Raw genomic sequence first — 15,250 nt, 5'->3', positions numbered from 1 at the left:
CTGTGTGGTGGAGGCAGCATTATTTAAGAAGGATTTTGTACGAATATGTTTCGAGTAAAGAAGACGAAATTATATTAGTAGAAGAATGTTGAAAGGGCAAATTTCAAGGTAATTCCATTTTTTCTGTAACTGTGTAATTTCTCATTGTTGAAACATCGTGTGTAGTTAAAGGTAACTGTAGAAATTTTATAGTGAAGGGCATGGATTTGTCTTATAATTGAAACAATTGTCAAGGAAAGTAATTGTACACAGGAACATTATTAAGAAATATTTTGCTAACTTGTCCAGTTGTGAGAACTTCATGAGAGGGTGTACTGTTGTTATGGCTTAATGAAGCAAAGTTATACTAAGAATCTTTGTTCTTGTTTATCAGTCGCTAAGTTTAGAACCTCATTTTTCTGCAGTACACAGTTCTGCAGAAGCATTTTTATGAAAAGTGATAAGATACATTCTTGCACTGCACGTCATAAGTGTGGTAAATGAAATTTGTTTTTTGGCAGTCTCTTCATTATCTTAATAGTGCCAGGTTGAAGAGCAGATTGTGCGCACAGGTACGCCAATGCAGTTAATTACCATCAAACTTCATGTCCACTGTGTAAGGCACAGTGATTGTCAGTGTGTTATTTGTGAAAATAACACATTAGTTCAAAGGTTTAATACCAGCAGGAGGCCTCAGTAAAGTGCTATCTTGTGAGTTTTCGGGTAGTTTTACGATAACGTCAGATGCGTTAAATTAATGTTCATTTGCTGTGTAATTAAATTAACAGTTCTAGTACAGTCTTTGTATACAAGACTAAGGTAGAGATTAACAATATTCAAGGCCAAAATTTTAATCTTGAGTCATTTGTTTTGCAGTCAGACAGCATCGCAGCGTGTAATGTGAGCTTCACATACTTCCGGTCAAAGTTAAATTAACATCTTTCTGTTGGCCTGCATTGAGATTTACATATTTCACTATCAAAATAAGTTTTATACATTTATCAGATATCAACCACACGTTTATAAACACGAGTTTAAGTAGTTATACATTACTGTCATGTTCTTTGTAAACTTGACTCGATTCTGAAATCATTGAAACATCACCTACCCAAGGTTTCTTTTCGTTTCCTCCTCATCTTCTGCATGCCTCACGTTTTTCGTTGGCAGTTTATTTAAAAGAGGGTTGTGCAATAGACAGAATTGGAATACAGAATGGCCTTCTATTAAAAGAAACAGCACTAACATTCAAAAACATCAGTCTTGAATGCAGAAAAAGATTGACGAAAAGCTGTGTTTAGTTCTTTTCGGTATGTGAGTGAGACATGTGAAAAGTAGGAAAGACAGAAACGAAACGATTAGATCGCCTGTGGTGCTACAGGAGATTGTTGAAGATTACGTGTTTGATCGAGAGAAGAACGAAGGAGTCTTGCAACGATTCAACGACGATAAATGCCTATTGGAGAAGATAATGAATGGAAGAGATATTATGGTTGGGCAGATATGACCTGAGCCGTTTCTGAAAACTTAAGATGAAGCGTTGATGGACGAGAAGAATCGCAGGGGCAGGCGTCGACATTTGTACAGAAGGCAGATGTTTGATGGTGTGGGATGCTGGAGTTGTGAAGAACACAGGAGTGGGGAAGTGCATCAAACCGCCCGCTGGGTAGCGGCTCACCTGGTTTTCGGGTGGCCCGCCCAGTGACTCCTCGATGTACTGCTGCTCCCGGGGATCGATATGGTGGTCCTCCTTCGGTGCGCGGCGTACTACCAGGACCCACAGCGCCGTCCAGGCCAGGCCGACGCAGCCTGTTGCCAAACACAGTACGGCAAAAAAGGCACTATATCAGGTTCGCTGTGCTCTAAAATAATAACAACACACAGGTTTCCAGAGTACATTTTCTGGCATTACAGAAAGTGTGATTTGTCGTGACCAAGGAGATTTGAGCTGGATTAGGACTAAACTTCACGTTACTGGTATTTGCGATCAGGTGTCTTAACTATCAGAATATTTAAGAACATCTCCAGCCCTGGCTCAAACTTTCATTGACACTTACGTTTCCATCTACAATTTCCGAACACCACTACGAGAGATTCCTCATCACCATTGGATATGCAGGAATTGTATCAGGGCTGGGAAAGGAGATGGTAGAGTACTGTGGCTTACGCTGCGACAAGAGATGTACAGCATATCAATTAACTGAAAAGCACAGACTTTATTATAGTTTCCCTCTTTCCTTTAACCGCAACATCTCGTGACATGCTTTCCAGGTAATAGCACATCTATGATCATTGACAGGTTGTACTGTTCACAGACGTCTGAAGATGGTGCCCGTCTAGTGGTGTGTCTATGATATCAGTCGCATCCGTAAGAGTACTGTGGGCGGTTAGAACTGGTGCATATAACATCGTGATGGCTAACACAGTTTTAGAGAAAACGTCGTCTGTACATAGCAACATAAGAAGAACTGAGCCTACTAATAGAGTTATTAAAGCTTGCATTACTTTTAATAACAATGTCACTACCATGAAACTGACTGTCAAGTTGTCACGAGTCTAGAGAGTAGGATATCAAGGAAAACAATACTTCGAGAAAGAGGAGATTTATGATAGGTATCCCGTAGCCAAACCTCGTGTACAAGAAGTGAACGAAAAGGAGCGGGTTGAGCGGGGCAAGGAACACAATACCCGAACTATCGACAAATTAACAAACTGCTATGTTCCATACGGAGGGAGCTGTTATGTGTACTGGGAACTACGACATCTGTGTAGTCCAAACTGTCTTCTTCCAATAGTGAATCCTAGTGGTGGTGCTGTTACGTTTGTAGCTGTAGGTTGGAGTCGTGGGTAGTGTCCGCAAAACAACGCGAATTGTTTCTTTTCTCTTGCTGAAAGACATAAACGAATGGGCAAATCAAAATGTCATTTACAGTACACAGTGCTACACACAGCAAAAACGACATTTACAGTACACTGAGCTACACACAGTAATGTTAGTTTGGCAAACGACAGGCACGAAATTTTAACTGCTCGAAGTTTTTCATCTTATAGCAATGTAGAATGAGAAAGCCCAGAATTGGGAGCAGTTGTACAAATAGTACACTTCTTGTGACAGCAAATCTCCATCTGTCTTATGAATAGTTTTCCTTCGCAGTGTTATACATTTTCCGGTTTTTGTGTTGAGTTGTGGCTTCACTGCTTTCAGTAGTAATCCTCTGCTTGAAACGCGGGTCACAACCCATAGTGTAGCCTGTAATGCAACTACACGTGGACAAGTCTGATGAGGAGAGGGAAAACATCTCGTCATATCGTTATGACACAGGCGTCCCCACAGCCGTTTTGTTTGCAGGAGGGACCTCCACTTGCCATTGGTGTGCAAGGTCAGCGATAGTGGGCCGTGAACGCCTTTCAGATTAGGACATGGCGTTTTCAGTTTCTGGCAGACATACCAGCAAACTAACAATTATTCTAAAATGTTTTAGACAGACGAGTTTTGGCAGGTATCCTTTTTTCGCAAAAAAATAACTCTCTTGGTTGTGAAAGAACTGAAGTTAGATAAGTGAAAAGTAAGGACTCAGCTATGTTAAAATTATGTAGAATGCCTGGAGAGATAAAATGTTTTGAGCCACTCCTGCTGTTGGGTAGTTTTTTGCTACACCTCAATGTCTGGGTGAAGCACGGTCAGGACTGTAGTTGTGAACATCAGTGACGACAATTGGTCAGAGACATTGCTCTTAAACAACTGGTCGAGTCCAGTCCATCTACTCCAATAGACAAGCAACACCTGGCACCAATAGGTACTACTGTTTCACAAATGCAGCACGAACACAATGAGTTTTTCAGTGCCAGTACACTGACCACAAACAACCTAATAATGGCATGCTACAAAGCTCCCCAAAAAGTTCACCTCCCAATGTTTGACTTGTTAAAAAGTGACTGAAGGAACTTGACCTTGAGATTAGTGTTAATGGATGGGCATATTATTGATTTTAAATCTTAGCTCATGGTGAAAATGTGTTAGTTATTTTGGTTTAAACACTTCAGAGTAATGTGTGAAGCAATATTGTAAAGGATAGCAACCATGAATTTAGCCCTCACCAAAAATGTATCTGATGTGGAAATAAAAGCAATTACATTATTTTTAAAATTTTAAATTCTGCATCTACATTCACTACCTTTAATTAGTCTGTATAATTGTAGCTTGCTGTAACTTAATACACCCAACTGTGTATAATTAATTCAAAGTAGCTCCCCACGCTGAAAACGATGTAAATACAAAACTACAAAAATGGTTTTTTTATAATCATAAATAATTCAGTAATAGCTTTACCAATACCAAAAAGTTTAATATTAATCGAACTATAGATATGTACTAAAACCATATTTAATTATTTTAATTACAACTGGTTTGTTGAAAAGTATGTGCTGCAGCTTGGACCTTGAAATAATGTTTAATAGTGTTGTTCATATTAAAATGAAATGCAAGTTAAATCCTTAATTTATGTTTATTTACAAGTAATATGAGGAATTTATTATAAATCTCATATTTTTATCTACTGAGTGAAAGGATTACTTCAATCTCATTTATTATGTAGTGATTGTATTTACAGAATGTATTTCACCTTGAGATGAAGCATCATTTTGGGATACAAAGGTTATTATAAACCTGTTGTTAGCAATTCCTTACTTAAGAGTAGATTTAGTTAATCAGTATGAGATGCATTGGCGGATGATAATGCAACATTAAAGTGATTGTGTACATTTAACTTTCTTAGTAATATTTGTTATTGTTTTATACTTTTAATTAATCTATTCTTCCTTCACCAGGCATCAAAGAAACTAACAAATGGCGATATTGAAAAACCCTATTCCAGTCTTATTTTACATTTTTGGACTACCACATGTCGGTGTTGAGGAGCTGTTTTAATAACATCTTTCTTACTCGTACTACAGGCTGATTCAGCTAAGCTGTGTACCTTGGATATTTCCTGAATCGTGTCAGATATCGTAATTATGATTTCGCCCAAATGAATTGTGAGAAAGTCCTCCCTAAATGCTCTAGCGTACAGACTCTTTTTATAGCTACACTACTGGCGAAACCCGGCGTCGCCAAGGTATTTAGTTACAGCTGTGCATCTACGTCTGTACCACGCAGCATCTGGCCTTGTACTTAATGACTATGACGTCATATCTCCTGAACTGTGTGTTGTACAATGAAATAATTTTGTGGGTACATTCAGAGGCGTATGTGAATACTGTCTGCAAGAAGTGTTACGAATGGAATTACTAACGATGATATAACAAATTTAAACGTCATGCATGATGGGGCAATTTTTAATGCATGTCGTGTCCCCTGAAGTGTATGTTGTACAATGACATAATTTTGCACTACCGTTCAGTGGTATATGTGCATACTGTCTATAAAATGTGTCAGGAACACAATTAGCAGTAAAGAAATAATAAATTATTAGCTCATGTCTCACGCGGTACGTTTACTGCATGAGCAGCGAAAAAACAGCAAGCGACGAACATTTTTCATTTCATCATTTTGCAGGCGTTGTCAGCGAGAAAAAGTTTCATAATGATTTGAAATTATATGTAAGGTTTGTTGCAAGACGCATAGTGCTCTCATTCTCAAGTACTTGATGAATGAATTCTGGAAATTCTTGCATCGCGGGCTTCGCGTATTTCTCACCCCCGCCCCCACCCCTTTGACAGGGAGGTTGTTCTTACCCCCACCGTGATGTTGCACGACAGTAAGGTATATGTGTACCAAGTTTGGTTCAAATCTGTCCAGTGGTTTAGGAGATGTGGGACATGTATACATACATACACACACATACATATATTTTTATAATACTTATATGTATGGATTAGTTACAGAGGTGTCGGTATCAACTTGGATTTTTTCAAATGGAACTTTAGTAATTTCCGCTGCTAGCATTGTAGTTCTAAATGAGATGAATTCAACGTCGTTTCACGCTTCAAAATCCGAATAGTAGTTTCAAAGAAATAACAACACTTGTTTTTATCACGAAACCGATTGCTGCCTAATATGGAAGTTCATGTTATAAGGAACTGTTGTGTCAAACTGGCGGAGAGCACCAGCTTGATACAGCTAAGAGAGTCTACTTACAAAAGCAGAACAGTGGTACAAGGTTCAGTTTAAAACTGTATTAATCACATTTTGCTATATGTGGTTGGACCAACACACCATCCGGAAGACAAAGGACGTGGAATCTGAGGATAATTCAGCAGTTAACTGCGCTAACAGTTCATAATAACTTCGCGTCATGAGTTTAATGCCAAGATGCACACTTGCATTGCAAAATTACATCCGCAACAGTAACAAAAAGGAAATCACAAAATAATGTTGTCATAAACACTTTCATAACGAACCTTTTAAATCCTCCTGGATCCACAGATTCTGTGCATAGACTTCATATTTGAGTTTAGCACACTAGTGTAAAATCAATCGACAAGCAGGCCAAGTGATAACGTCTTCACATTGTAATGGTTCTTTATTTACGTGACCATTACGGCACTCCAATCCCAAATGTTTTGTGAAACGATTTGTCTAAAAGTAAGAAATAAAATAGATGACGGAAACATTTTAAGCACCTTTAAACGATGATGGAAATCGAATACAGCAAATGAGGTGCTGACTGAGGATTTAAAGTTCAATGTTTAGTGTATAGTCTCAGAACTTTAAAGAGTACTAGGCGATTTTTGTCTGGTTGAACTGTAAATTCTTAAAACGTTTTGAGGAACATTTGAAGAGCCTTTGAAAGATGCTCGAAATCACATACAGAAGCTGAGATGCTCATACATCAGTGTCGTAAGGAGATCACAGACTGAAATTTCGCCAGAGAAACACCCTCTAGTACTTTTCAAAATTATAAGGTCCTAAGCGAAACACTGAACTTTAAAATCCCATTCGGCATCTCGTTTTCTGTACAAGAGTTCGAGCATCATACAACGGTGCGTAAAATGTTTCACTAATCTATTTTATTTATTATTTTTTGACAAGTCAGTACACAGAACATACGCCCGCATTTTTTCAAAATTTTTTAGTTTCATATTTTGTCCTAATTACTCTGATTACTGCCTATGAAAATGCAAACAAATACTCATCGTATAATTTTCCATCAAACCACCAATTAAGTTTATCTTAATCACCCTGATTACTTTCATGGAATTAAGTCTTTGTTTGCAACACTAGAACCTCACGCTGGTCAAATTGACACCCTATTTGTTCATTTCCTACTCTTCGCTTGTCTACGAAGATTCGGACAAAAATTGACTCTGAAATTTCCAGGGAGTCTTGCTTTCGCTTCACTCAAACATTTGGATAGAAATACAAATATAAACACTGCAGGACTAAAACAAGGCTACCGCATCTGAGCTTGCATATTCGAGGGAACTTCGAAAAGTAACGCACAACAATTTTATTAGCAGAAAGATTAAGCGGTAAAAAAAAAAACAAAAAAATCACAAATGAACTTCCATCTTTTACCTAATTTTATACATAGTAATCAAAGTTCTCAATACATTTCTTCAATCGAGGTACCAGTTTCAGTAGGCCCTGTTCAAAATGGTTCAAATGGCTCTGAGCACTATGGGACTTAACATCAATGGTCATCAGTCCCCTAGAACTTAGAACTACTTAAACCTAACTAACCTAAGGACATCACACAACACCCAGCCATCACGAGGCAGAGAAAATCCCTGACCCCGCTGGGAATCGAACCCGGGAACCCGGGCGTGGGAAGCGAGAACGCTACCGCACGACCACGAGATGCGGGCAGGCCCTGTTCACGGGAGTCCGTTTGGTTGGAGCATAATCATCTGCGAACTGCTGATTTCACTTCCGCATCTGTCGCAAAGCGTTCGTTGGCCGACCAAATAGAAGAAAGTCCGACGGTTCAAGGTCCGGAATGCATGGTGTATGCTGAAGCACCTCCTACCCCAATTGGGCGTTTTTCTCACGAACAGGAGCAGCACCATGGGGGCGAACATTATCATGAAGAAGCTTTACACGGTCAGCATTAATATTATGGCGTTTGTCACGAAGCACACGACGCAACTCAACCGACGTTTTAATGTAGGCAGCAGCATTCACAGTGGTCCCATGTTCAGTGAAGTCCACCAATGGAGATAGCAGCATTCACAATGGTCCCGTGTTCAACGAAGTCCGCCAATAACACACCATGCATATCCCAGAAGGCTGTCACAAGCACTTTCCTGGCAGAATGAGCCACTTTGAATTTTTTTTTTCTTACTGGGGAACCAGCATGTTTCCTCTCTGTAGAGGCCTGCTCGGTTTAGGGTACGTAGTGACTCGTCACCAGCGACGATTCCTTTCAGAAAGTCCTTGTCCTTGTGCAGCGTAAGGCACGTTAAGGAGATCCAAGCTTATCATCATGCGCTGGCCTTTCTGGTTGTCTGTCAAGTTCTAAGGAACCCAGCGAGCATTAACTTTACAAAATTTCAATGTGTCATGAATAATATCGTACACCGCAGATTAGGAAATGTTGAAGTGTTGCTATATGGTACGCAATTTCACACTCTGGTCGTTGAAAAGTACTGCCTCAATAGGTGCGAAATTCTGCGGGGTTGCAGCTGTTACCGCCCGCTCGGAGCGTGGCGAATCACTAAGGTTCACACGGCCGTCTTGGAAGAATACACACCACCTGGAGACATCGCCACGGTCCGTACTGTCGTCCACATAGACGCTACACCCTGTGAATTTCACTCGGTTTATACCCTTTGGCCCACAAAAATCGAACTACACCTCGCTGCTCTTCACATGTTGACGACAGTAACACGCACGCCATTTAGTTTCGTAGTTCAGGCTACCCCGCTAGAGATGCACATGAAAACAAAATACCCTCTGTAGCGTCAACCACAAACTATATCGTCTTGAAGTTTCAACATTTGAGCTGCAACACCAGGAGAGAAAAAAATTATTGTGCTTTACTTGTCGATCTTCCCTCTTAGTAACGAGACTGAGACAACACTAACTTCTGTAATCAATCAAGACGAGGGGCTGCTGGGTCTAAGTGAACACCAGCTTTGCAGCTGTCAAGGATACACTTCCAATAGGCCGTCAGTAGGGGGACAAGGGGGGTGCCACCCCACTCTCAATTGTTGCCAAATTTATTCAAGATGGCGGCGATGACGTCACCCAAGATGGCGACATGTAGACTTGGTAACAGCGCATGACGTCATCCAAGATGGCGCATTTTGGCGGAAGAATAGTCCAATTGTGTTTGTCCCCTAACCTAACCTCAAGAAAAAATGGCGAGAAGTTTGAATTTTGGCGGGAAAATAGTCCAATTGTGCTACGTCCACCAACCTAAGCCTCCAGAAGAAAAAAAATGGCGGGAAGTTTGAATTCCAACTGGATAATGAATGCAAAGACTGTACTTCTCATTATTATTATTGATTATCATTCATCAACATTCATTATTATTTATTATCATTTATTATTATTTATTATTATTGATCTCCCTGCACTAGAAATTCCCTCCAAATTAAAATTCCAACATGATTGTGGCTGCAAAACCTAACTTTTCTTTATTGTTATTCATTATTATTTATTAACATTCATTATCATTCATTGTCCTTTATTATCATTCATTATCATTTATTATCATTCATTATCATTTATTATTATAGGCCTACCTCCACTAGAAAATTGCGCCAAATTCAAATTCCAACAAGATATTCTCTCGAAAACTGTACTTCTATATATTATTATCATTTATTATTTATTCAAGATGTCCGATTTTCTCGGTGATAAAGCCATTTTCCTTACATCCATAACAAAAATCTATCACAAGTTCAAATCCCAACACCATAATTGATCACATGTACGAGCTTTCTCCGTCACTTATCTTTTTCCACTGGTAACCTATCATATTCGCGTCAAATAATAAACTGCACTTATACTAACGTAATTCACGTCCTTTGATTTTGCAGGTGGGAAGGGACTGAAGACTTTATTTCAAGCAGTACAGTCATCACTCGTTCTCCAACACAGTCAGCACACACATCTTTGATATCGCAGTGCAGTCACCACGACATCCGCGCTCCAACTGAATTAGTTCAAATCCTCGCCACCCCAAGGCCAGCACGCAGAGACAATGCCTACGCCTGTCACGTGAGGCGGCCACCCACTACTGCGGGGGGGTGAGCCCAGTGATCGCTCCCACGTCGTAAACATGTTTTTGCTAGACAAGCTGGAACTTGTCGAGTTTGACATCACAGCGGCCCCTTTTCCGCTCACCATGTGTATTCGTCGCCTCCGCACATTTCCCGCCAAAATTGTCTGCCTCAGAGCTGAATCACACAACAGTCGACCGTTCGCTGCCACACTTTTGGCGCCACGTTCAAACCTGTCGATGCCGACCGCTCACGGTCCACCATGTGTCCCTGTGCGAGCGAGAACGCAGTGCTACAGTTCTGGCCGCAAAGTTTGCTCGAATCCGCCATGACTATATAACAGCACGTTTGGACTGCACTAGAACGTCCACTAATTAACTCGCTCTCACGCGCGCGTAATAACTGTAAAATCGCTGTGCCGCGGCCCCGCTTACGTCACACACCCTCCATACACGCGACGGACATAGCCTTCTGTAAATACCTGGAAAATGACTCTTTATTTCAGACATTACGGTCATGTAGGTGTGTTCCAACTGACTTATCCATGATCACACAGTAAAACTCCAGAGCGGAGCTGTCGTACGCGCGGCCGGCTGAGCCCGCTCCATCGACAGCTCCCTGGCTGGCTGATGTCAAGCGACCAACGGTGCTCACACAGCCCCCACACCCAGCGCGCCAGGTAGGCGTCGGCGAGCAGCGCCTCAGGGTCCAACCACAAACGGTCAGCCGCGCTTGTCTCAGAGTCCGACTACGTAAACATCTTTCTGCGACCGCGAGCACTTAACGCCGGACACGATGGAACCTGTCGACCGTGTGCCACACAAAGGATACATTTGGCGCCAGAGTTTGACTGACAGTGGAATCCACCATGACCGTATGACAGCGCATTTGCTCATCGCGAGAATGATCACTAATTCACTCTCACCACCCCACTATATTAAATAATTGAATTTACAACCAGCGCCAAGTTTGACATATGCCAATAAACAGAGCTCACTTGCGCTTCCCCCACCAACCTAAGAAAATTGTTTCAAACTAAGCCACCAGCACTCAACCTCTTCCTGCACGTTTCTGGTAAACAGACTCACCCTGCACTAGGTCCACGGATGGAGGAACAAATTTACTTTATTTAGGAATGGAGTATATGTATCACACCGACATGCCCCACATCATACAGACATGCAAAACACTCCTACATAACTCATTTATAATGTTCTAGACACATGCTTGCTAATTGTAAACAGTTAAAAATTACTCATAGCACAGCCTACAGTCATGCGAGCCGCTCGTAAATAATGCAAAACATTTACCTACGTGTTCGGTATGTGGTTTAAAGCGCTGTCTACTTGCGATCGTTAACGGTGAACCCGACGGTCAACAGAGGACTTCCATCTCATGTGTGATGAAGGTTGACACATTCCTCTAAATGCACTTTGATTTACGCGATCCCCACCCTGCCGCATGCTCGGTGTAAAATCGAGACTTCAGCGTCATAACTAAGTTAGCTGTGGGTATTTGTGAGGGGTTGTAATCATTGTGTACACACTTACCCGACAGACGGGTGTTTACAGAGTCGGTGACGGGATGAATTTTAATTTTCACATCTTGGACACTGCTGTTATACGTATCTGTTTGCTTGTAGGCTGTACTGGCTGCTAATAACTATCATTTTTTATATAGACCTGATGGAGTAATAGTATTATTTCTGACTTGTGATCTGGTGTGATCATTGGGCACTAGACGTGTCCGCAGGGCTATATTGGGCTCGTATCATAGAAAGGAAAAGTTTTACGATTGGGGTAGAGATAACTCAACGTAAGGTGACTGGGGAGAAGGATGTATGTCTGACAGGACGGAAAAGTAAGCGATCTAAGGTTATTGCCCGTTTTTAAGTGCTGAACGTTCTAGTCTTAGGAGTGTGTGTGTGTGTGTTTATGTTCTCTCTCTCACTCTCTCTCTCTCTTTCTCTCTCTCTCCCCCTCTCTCACCTACCGGAACCTTCGGTGCACCGATCATGGACTCTAGAACAATACTTTACACATGATAGATTGGATGATTTGCTTAAAAATCTATCGAACTATGTTGTGTATAAATATCGCTCCATTCTTGTTCTTCTTAACTGTATGCTATTAAATTAAGGCACTTTGAGATCTGTTACTATAGATCGATATGGTGTGCTAAGCTCCAAGACTTGGTTACATTTCGAGAAATGTGGTGCACTTGGATGGATTAGGACTAGGAAAGCTCTATTCAGTCAAGAGAGGTGGAGTGTAGCTGTATTCGTCTGCTCGGTTGAGGAATAATTGCGTAGCGATGTTGCGGGGAAGGTAGGTCAATGCCGAGGTGAGGATGGTCTTTTAACGTAAGAGGACTAGATAGCTCTGTGACCGCCATATGCACAGAGATTGATGGAGTACTATGCGCGAGGTCTTAGAAATATGTATAGCGTCGTCTGGTATAATTTGATCGTCTTTATGTGTTCGAGAATTAAGTGTGAATGGACATACTGAGCTATGAATGGTCGCAATGATACTTGCAAAGTAGAGGATGTATGGTTTAGCTATGATACTGAAATTAAGAAAACAAGCTGTCACATGATTGGCAGGTGCTGGACTTACTGTAAAATTTTTCGCGATATCAGCTGTGATGGATAATATTACAGTAGATTGGTGGTGTGTTATCCATCGCATCTGTGCATTGGGTACGACATAATGATTGACTGACAATGCTAGCTTGAGTTGGGGGAGAAATTTTGGTTGATGGACCATAACTTCCAGGGTTGCTAGCACTGAAAACGGTGATCCTGTACTTGTGTGCAAAAATGACCAATAACTAGAAATTGAATGCAGAGTTATAAACTATTCGGTCACTGCGACATATGAGTTTAAATGTAGAGGTGGTCAATCACTTTCGAGGGAAGTGGCTACAACGCCAGCAGGCTCTTCTATTTTCCTTGTGTTGTAGGTGTCCTTTATTTAAAAACATTCAATGTTATGCTATCGACTGTAAGAATATAATTTATAAGGTGCAAGGTATAGTTTCCTGTGAGAGACCATGCATCAGTCCTTGTTAATGTCTGTTTAGAATCAGATAATGACTTCGAAGTCGTGGCAGAAAGACGAAATGCTCGGCAATGTGCAAAAGCGTGTTAGAAAACACTGTTTGAACAAGGGCTAGAGGCAGCTTCTCATTCGCTTAGAGTATGGATGATCAAACTTTAAAGGGGTCTCTGCAGCATGTGTGTATATTTAATATGATCTTGTTCATATAGGCATTTGTAGTTTGAGGTGTTGGATTTGGTGAGCTGTTAGGAATTCTTGGATGGTTGCACTCTGAGTTATTCGGGCGGAGTATTGTGTATTTCTCCGACTTAAATTGCAGAGATAAGACGGGTGAAGATAAATGCATACTCATCTATGCTTAGAAAGGGAGAATGCTTTTTTATTATTAAGTGAGTTTTGGCAGGAGTGAATATGGTTTTATATAGGCGAGTGGAAATTGTGAGCGAAGGGTGAATGACGTCGGGTTCGCTGGCTGGGGGAGACACTGTTTACATGTCCTGTTGGAGATGCAAGGGGGAGATAGAGATCTGCGCTATTCAGGAATCCATTTGTGCACTGTATGTCGTTAGACAATAGCTGGAGAGCAGGTATAGGTAGAGCCCACTTCAGCATTCTAGTCCTGGGGACTGAGTAGACGGCTGTTTAGATGGACAGCTATGTGGCTTTGACATGCCACCAGCGCTCGGACACTCGCTTTGTAAGGCGCTATGGGATTAGTTTGAGCATTTAGTACTTGATTCGGTGGTTATTGGATTAAGAACTGTAATACTGAAGGTCATGTCCTCAGTGGGACCGCTTGTAATTGAGTAAGTGTGTTTACGTATTTGAAGATACGTTTCGCGAATGGTGATCTTAAGTTGATGGCACAGTTTAGCTACCACTGTAAAAAAAAAATAGCTGTATGCTGCTGAAAGAAAGAAAGACAGGGATGACCTTGCCCCCAGACCTGATGGATGAGTTATTAGATAAGAGCAAGTGATAGTTGAATGATGCTATGTGTTAGGATATAGGAGTCTCTAAACAGCGGGGCGAGATTTTTTTTATGTGGAAATTTATGCAATCTATAGATAGTGATATTCGACTGCTAGTGACAACAGTTAAGAGCGGAAAAATAGGTACAAATCGAGCGCTGGCAGAATGTTGCGGCAATGGTAACAATATGTAATTGAAGGTTGAGGTGGTAAATATGGACCAGGCTTCGAATATTGTCGTATGTGCTTGATGCTCTGTATAAAAGTTTGATTCTTTAATTGCGTTTGGTATTTCTGGGTGTGTGTAAAATTAATTTTACTGTTGAAAGTGCGAGAAAGATGAGTTGATTGGTGTTTAGATAGAGGCTACGTTTGTAATTCGAGAAGAGGGGATGAGAATGGTAAATTGATTGATGGGCATGGTGTGTGGGGTGATATATGAGTGTCAAGATAAGGTTGAGGACGTTTGCGTATGTTGATGGTGGGACGGTTGTGAGGTTAGTTGCGGTGGGAGGTGTAAATTAGATCTTATTTAAAAAAAAATGTTGTAAAGTAAGAATAATATTGAGAAGGTTTTTAGATGGCTGGTCACGCGACGAGGAGAGAGCAGGGATGTGTAGTTATGTTTAGTTAAGGGGCTCCGGAAAGGCTCAAAATCATGAAAAGTTCAATTTTTACTTTTTTGCGTTTTCTGAATCTGCAGACTATTACCTTTTAATAGATATATAATTTATTCAATTCCGAAGACTACAACTATTTTTAAATTTTTTTTGAAATGTGTTCTACATGGGCGTGACCCACTGTGGCGCTGTTAAACTGCTGTCAAATGGTGTTATTATTAACGTCCGTGTTCATCAGGTACATTTTAGTGATGTGAGATAAAGTATGTGTTGTGGCTAACCTGTGATGGTTCAATATATATCGCTGGTGTGATTGTCGATTGTTTCATGTTTATTTACTCTATCGTTATCTCGAAAATATTCGTAATTAATTCTGTTTCTTGAGTCTCTGTTTTGTTGAAGTATAATAATGAGTAAAAGTAAAGTTATTAGAAATCCTCTGAAGGCTTTTAAG

The 15,250-nt window shown here is 40.8% G+C and overlaps 1 protein-coding gene across 3 annotated transcripts in view; it reads right to left on the bottom strand.

Moving 5' to 3' along the window:
* Positions 1-15,250, bottom strand: part of LOC126263034 (sialin-like) — a 276,453-nt gene that overhangs the window by 143,901 nt on the left and 117,302 nt on the right. For all 3 annotated transcript variants that reach the window (XR_007546802.1, XM_049960003.1, XM_049960002.1), the window contains one exon: positions 1,655-1,785. Coding sequence is in view for 2 of the 3 variants with exons in the window: in XM_049960003.1 (XP_049815960.1) it covers positions 1,655-1,785 (131 nt within the window). In the remaining variant the exon portion in view is untranslated. The remainder of the gene's footprint in view (positions 1-1,654; positions 1,786-15,250) is intronic.

This window comes from Schistocerca nitens, chromosome 6 (assembly GCF_023898315.1).
Source record: "Schistocerca nitens isolate TAMUIC-IGC-003100 chromosome 6, iqSchNite1.1, whole genome shotgun sequence".
Classification (NCBI taxonomy): domain Eukaryota; kingdom Metazoa; phylum Arthropoda; class Insecta; order Orthoptera; family Acrididae; genus Schistocerca; species Schistocerca nitens.
Note: the sequence above shows the minus strand (reverse complement) of the source record. Positions and strands in the feature narration are given on the sequence as shown.